We start from the raw sequence: 15,191 nt of genomic DNA, 5'->3' as shown, positions 1-15,191 counted from the left end.
TATATATACCGTATCTTTTTTTTATCTCTGTGCTATGGGTATGGGAATTTTATACTTGCTTCAGTGTTGTCAATTTCACTAATCAGCTATGTAATGTTGAATTGTGTATGAGGTTTGCCTTGCTATTTTATTCTTTTTGGATTTAAAATAAAAAAAAAAAAATCTTAAAAGTTTGATTTGAGGCTTCAATTATGGTGAAAAACAACAATTCATTCCTCTTTCAAATCAAAAAGACAAAATTAAACAACAGTCATGTTATATTTTCTTTATCGGTTAAAAATCATACAATCAGTTTTAAAAAATGTTTCATGTGAATTTTATGTTGCATGTGAGGCTTAAAAAGTATGACCTCTCTTGATTTATTATAACTATATTCCTATTAAAAAAAAACTGTCCCTCATTATACCTGCAACCATTTTTCCTTGTATAAGTACGATTGTCTTTCAATTCATTTTTACATTTTACATTTATTGAGTATTTTCATGTTAGTCCAACACTCAGTTTATTTTTTCAATGCTTTACAGAATCCCTCCTTATGAATTTCTGAGTTGTTCATGATCAAAATGTAACTTATTTAATTGACCTTTTTTTCTTTTTTTTTCCTGCTCCTTACAGATTTTTGCCTTGAGAACCAGCTAGAAATATCTCCACAGGAACGCAGAGCGGGAGATGGCTTCCTCGTGGCACTTTTCAACATTTGTACCTGCCTAAATGTCAGCCCCAAGGCCTTAACTCAGGTCCTTCAACCATACCTGGAGAGTCTGCACGTATGGGAACATCTCTACACTCTGCCAGGTAAAGTAGCCTCCAGCCATTGAATAAAATGAATGCCTTTCCTCCACAAGGTCCCTTCTTTATTGTCGCCCCGTGAATGGTTCTACAAGTCATTTCTAAAGGCTTCGAAACTAGTTCTGCGCTGTCCGTCAAAGCTGCACTTTACTCTGTAACCTGATTAAAAATAGTCACTGTTGGCAACGTCAAACGCTTTAAGATTTGCTCCCCGCTAAGAATATTTGGATATTTTGCGATTGCCGAGATGACATTTAATATGCTTGTGCCGAAACCAAAACATTTTGTTTCTTTTTTTGCCGCACATTTTGATGATTTCGATCGTAGCCATCTAGTTGAGTGGTAGCCAATTCAGGCAGAGCAAGGGAGGAACTCACGGAGGGTCTAAATTCCATCCAGATTGCGAGATTTGCTCACTGTCATTCAACCATCATTTATTCCCACAGGCTAATTAGTTTAATTGTGGGATTGTGCCAAATCTTTGCGATGCACTTTTTGGTTACAAGAGAGCTCGACTGATCCTTTTGGGATACCAGCTATTCACCGAGGGAACGTTCATAGATTACAGACAGAAGTTTGACTCCTTCTCCGCTTAGATCACACACGGTAGTAGCAAGCTCTTTCAAATCAATACACGAGTCGATGCGATCGCAAGAGGGTGCAAAGTGTGAACACCAAGTGACTTTGAAAAATAGGTCTCGGTCTCACCTGCCTCGGCGCAGTGCTTCGTCAAACAGCTATATCATTTTGTGTTCCGCTCCAGTCTTTTTCTGTGGGTCTGAGGTCGCACATTTGTTAGATGTCCCATAAGATTTCACAGCTCTTCCAATACTGCCAGCATACTTTATCTGTCCCGTAGCCTTTGCTTCTCCAGCGGCTGCTACGGGAAATTTATGGCTGCCATACAACTTCATGCGGTTGCTTCGCAGCTATCAATATGAGCCGGATATGAAAGGGCAGAGCAATGGAAGATGTACTGTACAGCACCTTGAGAGGGTACTAAGACTTTCACCGTCGGGCCACTGAAATTGATTGAAAACATCTGAATGTGACCGGTTATTACTTGCTTTATTACAGACATTTTAGCTGAATATATCAGCAATCTAATCCCTATGTTTGACATTTATGTCAAAAGTAAAGTTGTGACACGATAAGAAAGTGGACTGTCCCAATGGAACCGCAATACTTGTCGTAATGCCGGTATAGCGTTATTCCAAAGGGGAAATCACCCCTGGCCTCAAAATCTGGAGGGGGTGCAAGACTTGAACAGAGGGAACAAAAACAAACAAAAAAAAAGCTGGTGTTTTAGTAGTCGAAGTTGTGTGGTCGTCAATTTTCAAAATCTGCAGCTCCATTTCGCTTTTCTTACTGCCCCAGTCGCACCTTGCTGAGGGGTATCAGGTTTCTTTTTTGAAAGTAAACAAGCAACTGCAATCCTCCCAAATCCAGCCAAAAGTTCATTCCTTGGCGAGCAACTCAACTGGCCAATGAGAAAGTCCATCCCGTGTGTTTTGTGTCTTTCAATGAACTTCAATGCAAGTCATTTTCTTCTTTTGCCAGAAACGATGCAGGAAGTGCCCGTCGTGGTGGACTGTATCAGGGTAATAGTCACCAAGTCTACCGACACCCTTCTGACTCACTTGGTTACCATGGTGACATACTGGCAGGCCAATGAGGAGCCCGGCGCAGCTTCGTCGGTCAGAGTTGTTCCAGAAAGTGTCTTGGCTAAGGTGCCCAAAAGCTGGAACTACAGACAAGTAGAAGCACGAGGACGGGAGACTGGGAAGGGAGACTCTTCGTCTAAGAGTAAGCAAATAAAATGGCGCTGGTTTCACTGCTAGCTTTCTGCATTTATAAGTACCATTCATTTATAATGAACATCATGCTTATAAATCTTTTCCTGCAGCTGTCACATCCCTGGCCATTCAAGCCATGTCCTTCATTTTCACCAACCTGCCACTGGTTGTAGCGTCCTTGCCCCTCCCCATCCGCTACCTCTTCCAAGCGGCAGAGCAACACCTCTCTCAGCATGCCCGGCAACTGCGCTCAATGGGCCTGTTGCTGTGGTGCCTGTTTAACTGCCTGATCCGCAGTCTCGGAGAGCCGCGCGCACTTGAAGGAATCAGCGGGCTAGCCCTGAACTGTCAGGCCAAGGATCGGCTGGCCCTGTTGGCCGAGTGTCTGCAGGCGTCAATGGGGATTCAACAGAAGGTAAAGGTGTGAGTAATAGAATAAAAGTCATAATGAGTCGTAATATATCGTCACTTCGTTGCAGTTGTTCAGAGCTTGTTGAGTCCTAAAGAGAAAGTAGTCGTGTCTGTGATAAGGGAGAACTCATGGCTTCTTCCTTTTGGACGAGTTTATTGTTTTGTTAAACCTGGCCTCGGTTGAAATTGAGCCATGAGTACATTGTGTGTTCCGTGAATACGACAGGGTGTGCCCAAACCCACCGTGCACAAGGTGCTGCAGGCTCTGGAGGAAAAGAGACCAAAGTGGATGAACATGCAGCTGCAAAAGGCCCGTAAACTCTGCATAAACAGGTGAGGGGTCAACCTGAGCTATTTAAACAGAGGTCAAGGTCAAAATGGCTGTCGTGTTCTCTAATGTGAACGTGTTCACGCATGCCGCACAGTGTAATCCATCACTCGGCTCGGAAATGTTGAATATTCACGCATGGTCGCATTGTATTCACATCATTTGGTTAAATAAATGATGATATGTTTGATGTATTAAAACTAAAATTGTAGTTGAGGCACTTTAAATGGTGGCAAGTGCACGCTGACTCTTATTTTACACTCTTGACGTTTATTTTTGTTTGCCCCTCTCCAAAAGATTTTTTTTTTCCTTCAAGTGAGTTGTACAGGTAATAAGTTACATAAATGGCGGGAAAAGTTTTGAAAAGATTTGATTTGGTGTCATTTTCTTATACCAGGCTTTTTACACCCACTGTACTTTTAGATCAATTTTTTTTCCCGGCACGTCCCTGACCACACCTCCGTTTGAAAACAAAATAAATGTAACAGTGACGATATAATGAACACTAATCTGAAATGGTGATTTTAGTGACAAGAAGAGGGAAGAAGATGCACATTCTTGAGGCAGGTGGCAAATTGAGAAGATGGGACACTGTGTGTGTGTGTGTGTGTGTGTGTGTGTGTGTGTGTGTGTGTGTGTGTGTGTGTGTGTGTGTGTGTGTGTGTGTTTTGGGGGACGAAAAGGAAGAGTCATTATGTATCACCTGTCTGAGGCATTCAGTAAGATCATTACTATTCATTAAACTAACCTTCACAGGGAAGTGACGAGCGGCTTGTAAACACTCCCAAAACAATGTCCGAATAAGACACATGATATGTGTGAGGCAGATAGTGCCTCCGCAAAAATAACTTCACTCGCTAACACTTCACGGGGGTACACACTCACGCATAAAGCCGACCGTTTAAACCGACTTTCAAAAAAACATATGTCCTCCCAACCCGTTGGCAGCTTTCCTTTACAATCTTGACCCCGCCCCCCTCCTGTAGACACCCACCTTGTCTTTGCAAAGTAATTTGTAGAGGAGAAGATTATTGTTCTCCATCATGGTGACCCTGGCTGGGCTGACGGGATGCATACACAGATGAAGATGAATGTAGTTATTCCTTGGCGGAGGTCTGCCTCTTTCAGGGCACATTGGCCCTAATGACATGATTGATAGGCTGTCCCAAATCCGGAGGGGCCCTCATTAATCACCCCGCTGACTGAATCCAATCATCTGCTTCACCTGCACAGTGATGGACAGGAAAGGATACACAGCGCAGGTGCTGACACGGATGCACAGCCACCGTCCCAGACAACACGACCGCTGGGGACGGCGGGCGAAGGGATGAGGAGGTGCATGGACGGGGCGGACCCTCGCTTGCTATGCCACCCTCAATGTCGCGTAGCCAATGACCGGCTGACAGGCTGCACTATCCCTGCCTCCTTATAATTACAAAGTGCGGAGAGTTAGGGAGAGAACAATGTCGGGAAGTGTATGCGAAGGAGAAGGTTTGATGGACGGTAGTGGGACATCCATCTGTATAAGAAGGCTCGGAAAATGATGGGGGCATTTGTCAGGGCTGGAGGACTGTACATGCGTGAGGACCTTGACACACAATTACAGACACACACACACACGCGCACACACAGGCAGGACATGCTGAAGACATGCACAAATCACTTTTAGTGCGCCGACATGCTTCGCTCAAAATTCCTGGCACGTCTTTTGCAAAAAGTTGTGAAAACAGCGCAAGGCAATCCGCATTCAATTCAGTCATTTGTTTCCCACCGCTCAGTTCCCAGACCATCTCATGAGGTATACTGACTACTCATCTAAATAGGTGACCCAAAATATTTGACACTGAGTATGAATTAAAACCTATTTGTCACAAAATAATCACCTGGCCAGTAAGTGAATTGTCCTCACACATTATTACCTCAAGTTTCACTTAAAGTACAAGCAGAGAGTGTCCCACTCGTATTTTTGCGGACTCCTCACTTTTCCCATGCCACCCCTCTTTCCTCTCCCAGCGTCCACGAGCGAGGCAGCGAAAGCGGAATGGCTGCAGCCGAACTGACCGAGCAGAAAATGGGCCTGATGCTGCTGGAGGTCTGCCACAAAGCAGGGGGCAGCGACTACCTGAGGCACATCCATCACATCATCCAAGGCAATGAGGTAGGGAAGCACTCCCTCTCACCAGCACGTTAGGTGGCCGCTGGCCCGAGGCCGCCGGCTGAGGAAAAGTTGTTGGGGGGGGGTTGACCAAAGGGAGATGGGAGAAAAGGAAGATGCTGCTGCCACTGCATCGTCTGTTTTTCGGGTGACCTGAAGGCTGTGTGCGACTGCAATGATTCCGTATGGAATACACTCACCACATGTAAGGGTGTCCCACAATCTTTTTAGAAATGAGGGAATTTTCATTGACTCTTATCATTTTACTATTGATACTGGTGTTTTGTGACAAAGAGTAGACCAACCAGTTTATGCTTGTAGGTATAGTCATTTTCTGAAAAATGACTTTACAGACTTTACAGTCTTAATTCTTTTTTTTCCTCCCATAGCAAAATAAAGTCACCAAAACTTTGTGCCGGACAAGACTGCAATAAAGTTAAGCTGTTATAAAGTTATAAGTTGAGTTTAAAATTATCCTTCAATCAACAGTGAAAAACTAAGTATTTTTAATGCAGCTCTTGCCCAACATCTTAGATGGTCCAGAATTATACGGTATCACTATCTTGTACATCACTGGCCTTTCTCGTCCAAATAAAAGAAAAGCAACCATACAAAGCAAAACAGAACATAAAACTAAATAATGAAATATCAGTTTAAAACTCAAAATACACAATTTTGTCTGGTATTCGTCCTCAGAAGAGGCTACGGGTAACTGGCAATCGTTGCTGTTGCGCTACCCCACCGACTTTCACACCGATCCATTTAGGTGTAGAAAAGTCTTATTTTCTAATATCAATTCATTATGTTTGTCCACAGGTATAGTTCTACAACTCTAAAATATGTGATGTTCGAGTGCTTTGGGCTGTAGTATTCTCCACTTTTTATATTGGTTAACTCATAACTGTGACTTATGACAAAGACAAATAGCAATTTAGTCCCTGGACAGTTATATGAAGTAAGCGGCCTTCACTGACCGTCAGGCGCATAGTTACAGTTCCCGTGTCTTTTACAACAGATTGTCTATAAGGATACGGCTTGGAATAGCAACAACACGTGCGGCATGTACATTAGGCTGCTCTTGATGGATTCCGTAAAAAAGCAATAACTTGGCATGGAAATGTGATAGAATGTGAATGGGCTACCGAGGTAGGCTGTATAGCTTTTCTGGAACGGCTCCACCTTAGCCAAGGCTGAGACAAGAGCACTCGGGTCAGGGACACTCTGAGCTGGCGGTGAGGTGGAGGGAGAGGAGGTTCACAAGTCATGTCAAAGTGACGGATGAGAGTGCGGAATTCACAACAGGACATTCACGACACGCCATAACCATGCGCACAGTGTGACTTTCACATTTATTTCGTGTTCTAGTACAACATGGCAGCTACCAAATGATATCCTATTGCCATCACGGATTCTGTTTGGTGACCTCTTGTTGAATTCATTTTTACGTTTTTGGTCATCTCAAATGTTTACTTGTCTGGTCCACAGGATTTGCTGATGTCCAAATTGAGTGGGAACACGGACTTGCTCCGTGATACACCTTGCGTGGTGAGCTTTGATGTGGGTGATTGTTTGCGCACCACCAAATTCAACCCCCTTGAGCAGTTTGACCGAATTGGCAAAAAGAAGATGAATCAGGTTGGTAAACAAAGGTTAATTTATTGCTCTTTTGTTACCACGGTTAAAGAGTTGACTACTTTTGCAACTTATGGTGCTTGGATGCTCTGAGAAAATGGGCACACACACAGATCGCTATAAACAGTACTTTCACCGTACAACAGTACAGTGCAAAGTCATTTTGTGATGAAAGAGAAAGAACCTTCAACTCACCTCAACTGTATTCATAGAGCACTTTAAAACAACCACCGCTTTATATTAATATGCTAACAAATAGGCTATTGGCGAACAAAATGTTTTCGTTGAGATTCACCGAGCCTGTTTCCCGGACAGGTGGCAACAGTTTGACTCAATATTTGTGGCTTCATATGCCCACATTTGTCAGTTGCCACAGTTGTCCAGTTGCATTCACAAGCATGTGTTCATCCAAGGCCTTGAATATTTACTCTCGTTTTTATTGGCAGAGGAAATGCACAAAGGAGTCATCCTGCCCGAGCTTCCCTTTTCATCTGCTAAAAGCAAAGATGCCAACTGGAGTCTCCCGGAAAATGTGTACAGCCCCTGACATTGCGGGCATCTAATTCTCTTGATTTATTAGCAACAATGCATCCGGAATTGTGTGTGTGTGTGTGTGTGTGTGTGTGTGTGTGTGTGTGTGTGTGTGTGTGTGTGTGTGTGTGTGTGTGTGTCTTTTGGCCACTGCACATTGATGTCGTAACTTGGGTAAACACACACTCAAGATCTCGGGCAGTGCACACGCACCGATTTTTTTTTTTGCCAATTCCAATTGCCGATTTTCGCCCAGCTGTTTGTATTTTGCAATACATTGTCCCGTTTTCAGCCTATTACAGGCGGCGGAATAGCTTTGCATAGAAACACCTTATTAAGAGAATGATTAACACGACTTCTCCACTTTCGACGCCTGTGTAGTTTGTCAAGTAGATTGGAGGCAGGAGGGGGCGAAGTCACATCCATCAATCTCCCACGACGAATGATCAGAGAGAGGATGGATGAATGGATCGAGCTCTCCTCCTTTTGTCAATAAAGCTCAGCCTGCAGTTAGGAGTGACATTTTGGCAATCAAAACACTCCGGTTTTTATTTGCTTCCCCAATCTGGTGCCGGTGCCAAGTGTGTTAATGCAGTGTTGAGAAAAAAAAGAGTAGAGGAGAAAAATGGGTGCCGTTGTGGTGCTTTTGTAACAAGGGAGAGGGAAACAAAAGCAGAAGAGTGGGAAGACTAACGACTCGCTCCCCCAAATTGATATATCTTTCTACAAATAATGACAACATCCCCTCAAATGGATTCATAAATTAATTGCCGTCTTATTATGATTAAAAAAAAAAAAACTTCTGCAAATGTGATAAATGGCCTGTTGTTGGTGGCCGGCGCTTGGACCCCTCCCTTCTTTTTTGTTTGTGGATCACAGTTGTATACTAATGCAATGATGCTATTGAACCCAATTCATATCGAAGCGCGCTTTGTACTCATTCATCTACAGGTTGCAATGGTCGAGTGGGCGTGGGAGTGGACAAGGCTGCTGCCAGCATATCAGGACATGTGTCAAATCACCTTCAAAACTCTTCTGGCCAACAGGTAAATTGCTGATTCTGCATGTTGCATGAACACCAAAACTGAAAGTGATAGTAATGTCCTTGGAGTAGTTTATGCGTTTAATGGCTCATATTCCACTTGGCTTCATACTTGACATACATTTAATATTTCTAATGAGTGGCACTCCAAGTACGTTGGGTATATCTTACAAAGTTATTTGGGTGACTCAAAACACTTTTGCTTCAAGTCATCACAACCAGGCAAACTTGTTGAGAGGATGTTCAAAAAGCTTAGCTCTTGGCGTCATGTGAGTGACTTCACACAAAGTCCACTGATGCTGTCCCATCTTCCTCACCCGGGTTGTCCTCTCCTGTTCTTGCTCTGAAACGGGCATAAATATTTATGCAGGTATATGTGACACATATTAGATGGCAATACTTCAGGCTGTTCCCCGCGCTCCATTCCCAGCTGTCACGCTGCCAGCGATCAGGGAGCCATGGGGCTACTGCACCTTGTCTCCACGCCTACGCTCAATCCATTCTAAATCACTGCCATTGTAAAACGCACGTATACACACACACACACACACACACACACAGCATTTTTCAATTCTCATTCTGTTCTCAGTTGAATTGGAGACTTCTTCCAAGAATCTGAGCGACACTCTCTTTGTTGAAAAGGACTAGCGACAAATTAATCTTTCATTTCTGGAGGGTTTTATTGTAGTTGCTGTTGTTGTAGGACACTAGTTAAGTCCCTGGAAAAGACGCCGTGTTGGTATGACAGGGTCACAGATAATTTTCTTGAAAAGGAACGGAGAGAATCCACGTATAAATAAACTGACACATTTTCTGATGTAGGCCGAAATTGAGCTTCCCCTCCTTGACTGACCAGCATCCGCCACTGGTGTACACCCATAGGACACCCTCGGCTACTGTTCGATGATCAACTTTGTGGTCGTGTGGTCGGCTTTACGGGCACATGTATTGGACATTCGGGTTAAGAGAGGGGCGCAGCTGTGAAATGATCACCAGTGTCAGGTCTATCAGGCAATCAGACCCTTATGACAAACTTTAAAACACAAGAGAGACTCGGAGTCAAGCAGAGTTGTGTTTTAACTTGTGCACAAGGAGAGTGAATGAGTGTAATCCATTCCAATCTTCGAACTGCTATGGAAACACTTCGCTCATCTCCTCACTTTTATTGTCTTTAGGGAGTGTCCCCATAAACAAACCTCTACATGGGTGGGGAAAGACACAATGTCTTCCAAGGTAATTGGAGGAGTCATGCTGATGGTTGGTTTGTGATAGCAGCTGTGGATGTGTCATGGGTGCGCCGTCTTGGGGATGGTATCTTATCTTCAAGGCTATGAGCAGGAACAAGCGGGTCTCTTCAACATGATAAACTACTTTGATTACATGCTATGTACGTAAATGAAGTCCTTGCAATGTCACACAAGAAAGTTGATTATACATCTAAAAACAGAGCGTGATAAATTATATACAATTACTCATACAACCAGCTAGTGGTGCGTTGGCTCCGATCGGTGGAGAAGATGCCAGTCTGACTTGGCAGACCCAAATGGATTCTGAGTTTGCTGGGAATATCTGGCAGTTGAAACTCCCACCTTTGGCTGAACAACATCCAGGTCCCCATGAAGGCAGAGGAAATTGAGTGTATGTTCTGCGCCTCCATTGTTGAGGCGGCCAATCGGAGATGGTCGCTGCCTGTCGTGGTGGCAATCCCTGAACTCCTTGGCAGACACGGTGGGATGGGGCTTAGCTCCTCCCTTCTCAAAAGCCAGCTTGTAAGACGCAACTAATGGAAGAATGGATACAATAAAATGTTATTTAGCCTTTGTATTGTATGTCCAAATGGCAGACAATCAATGGTTTCCCAGAACCCATCCAAACATGTTTCCTGGATTTCACATTCATTTACGGTCACTCAGTTATCCAAGATGTTGCATTCAAGCCACATAATTACAGTTTGCATTGTCTGCAAATCCACTACTTGAAATATTCACTATCAAACTCGTGCACAATGGAGAATTGCATTGTGTGTTATTTATTGGCCTCAAGTAATCCATAGATTTTGCACAGAAAGGTATGTGTCAATGAATTGACAGTCAAGACATTCTCTAGAAACATTCTAAATCACTGCCATTGTAAAACGCACGTATACACACACACACACACACACACACACACACACACACACACACACACACACACACACACACACACACGTGCACCTTGCTAACAAAAGGGCAAGCTCTGCATCTGCCAAGGACACGGGTCTAATAAGGGTGAAGTGTGCAGCTCGGTGCTGTGCTGTGATGAGCTTTGTCTTCCTTCGGTCCTCTCTCCCTTCCTTCTCACACATACGCACACAATGACATTCTCCCTTGCCGTGTAGTCTGTTTTGCTCTATGCTAAACAGTTCCTCTATTTGTTCACCTGAACCAAATTGTCAACAGCGGCTTTCACTTATCGTGGATTGACGCGAGTGGGAAAGAATGGCACCAACCGATACGATGAGGCATAGGCGTAGGAGGGGGTAAAGGTTATATAACTCAGCAAACTCTCACTGTATCAAAAGTGTCCGCGAATGCTGTCATTTGCCTTATTAGTCTGTCTTTGTCCAGAGGAGCAGATTTCATGGAGGATTTAGAGAATGGCTTTAGGGTTTTGTTTTGTGTTTTTATTGCTGGAATGCCCTCAAAGAGCATGGAAGTTAGTTGTCACTGCTGCCAACATGTAAGCTGCTAAAAAGTCTCTGACTCCAAAGGAAAGGCCATTCGTGGGATGAGGCGTTGGTGTCAGATGATTCACTGTTTGTTCTTGCAGATAAAAAAATAGCATTCTCGATTCAAATGCAGACAGAGGTACCCTTGACTCTCTTCTTTGGGCGTCACAACAAATGCTATTTTGTACAATCCAACCAGTGTGACCCTGTGTCCTAAGGGTTTTCATACCAGACATGGACTTTTGAACAGGGCTATTTTACAGAACTTTATCTTTAACAAGCCTGACACTTTTTGTTAAAGGTGTCCTCCTTCCTGAAACCTACTTTTAGAAATTCTGCCCAAATCTTCAAAGGCTGAAAATCCTTGGTGAATAACATTTTTTCTTTTGCAGTCAGTTGGCATTTGTACAAGGGTCATTTGGCTGCTGTGCGAGTGCGAATCGCCAACTGTATTTTTCTCAAAAATGTCCAGGTCATTCGCATTTGGCCATTTTGGTCAGTTTATAAAAGACTGTATGATGGCAAAAGTTTGTCCCTTGAACGAATTGACTGCATTTATTTATTCATTTCCCGTGGATCAAGAAGATGAGAGGTCAACTAGCATCTTGGAACCCAAAACAATATTTTATGCCACATCTTGAAATTGGTCACCATTGGAACCTATAGCACCCGAGCATTGGTCTGCCCCAAAAATAGCATTTGAGCTCCTGTGACAACAGGCCTCCCTCATGATGCCTGATCTTGTGCATTTTACAAGTTTTATTCACCTTGAACGACTTCCCTTTCTTACACAGAGCTAATAATTTGCTCCCCAGACCGTCTAAGTTAGCAGTGTGGACCATTGGCCGGTGGCCTCCTATATATTGTTACAGTGGCAGGACAGTTATTGTGCCCAGGGTTTATATCACATTCTAATAGAGCAAGGCTATGAGTTAAGGGCGGGAGGCTTTTACACCGGGGCCGTTAAATCACTGTTCAGATGACTTCATTAGCAGAGCAGGACACATGCTGAGACACTTATCCTTCCGCGCGCGCGCGCGCGCGCACACACACACACACACACACACACACACACACACACACACACACACACACACGTGCTTTCAACCTGCTACCTTGACGGTGTAGCATTGGGGTTAGACAGGATGGGGAGTGGATTTATTCAGGTGTGTGTGTCCTTCTTTGTCACCCGTCACTTCAGTTCCCTCAGCATGATGGCTCATCCATCATCCGCAGATTGAGCTTTTCAGCAGAAACCAGACTGATTAATACCACCCCAGGACCCCCAGGGTAGCCCGGCTGACTGGGCTGACCTGGCTTCCTGCTACACCGGTGCGCGAGTGCGTAGATAGATGGCTTGCGGGTGGACTAACTTTCTTAGATGGCTTGTTCCCCCCCGACGATATGGTTGGCTGATAGGCTGCCTATAGCTTGGTGGCTTTGGGAGCAACATTGAATGTAATTAAATCTGATTGGAGTACAGCATGAAGAACCATTCAGATGCGTCACTTAAAGAAAATATAGCTTGGTTTCGTTGGAAATATACAGCACAGTGTGAGTTGAGTCATAATACAGAAAAGTATTAGTTTTATGTACTGCACTCACTGACCACATTTCCATTTCAGGTGGTCGTAATGTGTCATTTTGAACAAAAAGGTATTGCCCTGTTGGCGAGTTACACTTGAAGTCGTATAGACAACAAGTAGACATTCATGCAACATTTAAAACTCGTCAAGGTCCATCTGAACAGGACATTGCATAGATTTGGAGTATAATAGGCTCGCCAAAATGCAAAACGTCTGCTCTTGCCACTTCAACTCGTACAAAAATTGCAGGTGGGCTAAAGTTTGCACATTGTGCGGCTCAGTGACACATTTCCAACAAAAGTATCGATTCTATAGGAAACCATCTTTTGACTGAACATTTTGTTTCCCATTGGACTTTGGTCTTCTTTTCTTTTTTTTTTTGAACACTTGTAACGGCTTGACATTTGAGGATTTGGCGGGGTGTTGATGTTACAAGGCCTTTGCTTCCACCTTTCATTGAATTCCTGTAAAAAAAGGAGTATGATTGGGTACAGGAGCATTTCAAATGCCAAGGTGACTTTAACCACTTTGGCTCTTTGTGCCACAGGGTTATGGTTGTGCTTGATAAGAATTAGCCAGCAATGAGAGATGAAGCTACATGCGTCAACGGGCAGCTCATCCACTCCATCATAAGCACCTTAGATCATCCGAGGACATTCATGCTTAACCTTTCTGACACCTCTTTGCAGGTAAAGACCATGCATGTTTGGGCCAGGCTTGTACTTAATGTTGTCTTTTTCGAGTCAATTCCACTCACTGTGGTGAGTAATTCCTTATCGTCATTGTTTTACTCTGCACCTTGACAGGTGCAATACGAGCAGCATTCACACGAACAACATTAAGTCTGCATTGCCTTAACCTCACCGTTGTCGCTCAGCTGCATAACAATAGCCGTTTTGTGGAAATATGCCAATCTGTGGCGTTCTTGTGCTCGAGCAGCTCCTTAAATTGCCACGATAGACGCTCGTGCTTTGAGGAAGTGGGCAAACGCCATCTGTTCCGGGGCGCTGCCATATGGCAGGGCCTTTTTCTCCGGGAACAAAATAAAAACAAATATGTCAAAGTGTTTGCCTTTCTCGGCGGATGCTGATCAACCTGGGGAGACGTTGTGTGCCTGGTTTAACGGGCTTTCTTTACGCTTCAGAGAATGAGTGTGCGTGCGTTAATTTGCATCGAGGCTTGATTTTTAAAATTCAATTCACACCGCAGGTTTTAAGTCTGATTTAGTGCTTATAGCTGATTTTGTCTATTTACTAATACAGCGGAACGTCAATTTAACCGAATCAGACTACAGAAACAAGGCAACATGTTAGAATTTTTTTTTTTTTTTTTAATGTTCCGGAACCATCGGACTACAGAAACAGGGCCACATAGCAGATGTTGTCACTGGGCTAATTCATCTAGCTTCACATGTGATGCTTAACTTCGCATTCTGTACAGTTGGTTGGCCACATGTTTGAGTTTCAAGAGTGTCAAGGTTAGCTAGAGAGACATTTTATGACTGCCAAAGAAACCAGGAGCCATGATCATCCTCTCAATCTTTGCAGGCTAGAAATTCAATAGTCTTTTCTCTTTTAGAAAATCAGAAGAATGTGATGTGTCATTGAGAAAGGCTTTTTTTTTGTCTCGTCCATCCCCCCGTGCATGCATCCCTTCCGCTGAGTGACGGTTGGGAATGGGAGTTTTTGTTGATAAGAGACAGAAGACATTTTTAGTCAGCTTGCTTATACATGGAGTGTTTTGTATTCACCTGCCCTGGATAACACTGTCACATTGAGGTTTTCATTAGATGTAAGCAGGTGCTGGCGAGCTTGACAAGCCTTTGCGTGTACACATCGGCTCCGCACCAACTCGTTCAATGTGCGTGCGTCATGGCGGGCGTACATGTGCCTGTGGAGTTTCGCGCTTATATTTGGAGGTTTGCTTCAAAGGCGAATAAATCAGCCGTGCCTGGGATAAGGCCATGGCCTGCCTCAGACTGCACAGACAGTCTGAGAGGCTCATTAATCATACGGCCAGTCGCAGATGTGATGGCTTCCACACAAACCACCAGCAGGCTTTGAAAGTCACAACCATCGGACAGGCAGGTAGAGGCCGCTTTTTCAACCTCTCCACACCCAAGTCTTCTCGCCCGCTACCTTCTACCCTTTATCATATTTGTTCCACAACCTCCTTACTTGCTCTCACCTCTGGCATCGGGCTTAAGTTGGA

At 44.0% G+C, this 15,191-nt stretch overlaps 1 protein-coding gene across 1 annotated transcript in view; it reads left to right on the top strand.

Moving 5' to 3' along the window:
* kiaa0825 (KIAA0825 ortholog) overlaps nt 1–15,191 on the top strand; it is a 124,444-nt gene that overhangs the window by 33,821 nt on the left and 75,432 nt on the right. The window contains exons 16-22 of the mRNA XM_019894613.1: nt 616–795; nt 2,350–2,595; nt 2,696–3,000; nt 3,223–3,329; nt 5,338–5,482; nt 6,965–7,114; nt 8,594–8,688. Coding sequence (XP_019750172.1) covers nt 616–795; nt 2,350–2,595; nt 2,696–3,000; nt 3,223–3,329; nt 5,338–5,482; nt 6,965–7,114; nt 8,594–8,688 — 1,228 coding nt within the window. The remainder of the gene's footprint in view (nt 1–615; nt 796–2,349; nt 2,596–2,695; nt 3,001–3,222; nt 3,330–5,337; nt 5,483–6,964; nt 7,115–8,593; nt 8,689–15,191) is intronic.

Source organism: Hippocampus comes, unplaced genomic scaffold (genome assembly GCF_001891065.2).
Source record: "Hippocampus comes isolate QL1 unplaced genomic scaffold, H_comes_QL1_v1.1 scaffold195, whole genome shotgun sequence".
Taxonomy (NCBI): Eukaryota; Metazoa; Chordata; class Actinopteri; order Syngnathiformes; family Syngnathidae; genus Hippocampus; species Hippocampus comes.
Note: the sequence above shows the minus strand (reverse complement) of the source record. Positions and strands in the feature narration are given on the sequence as shown.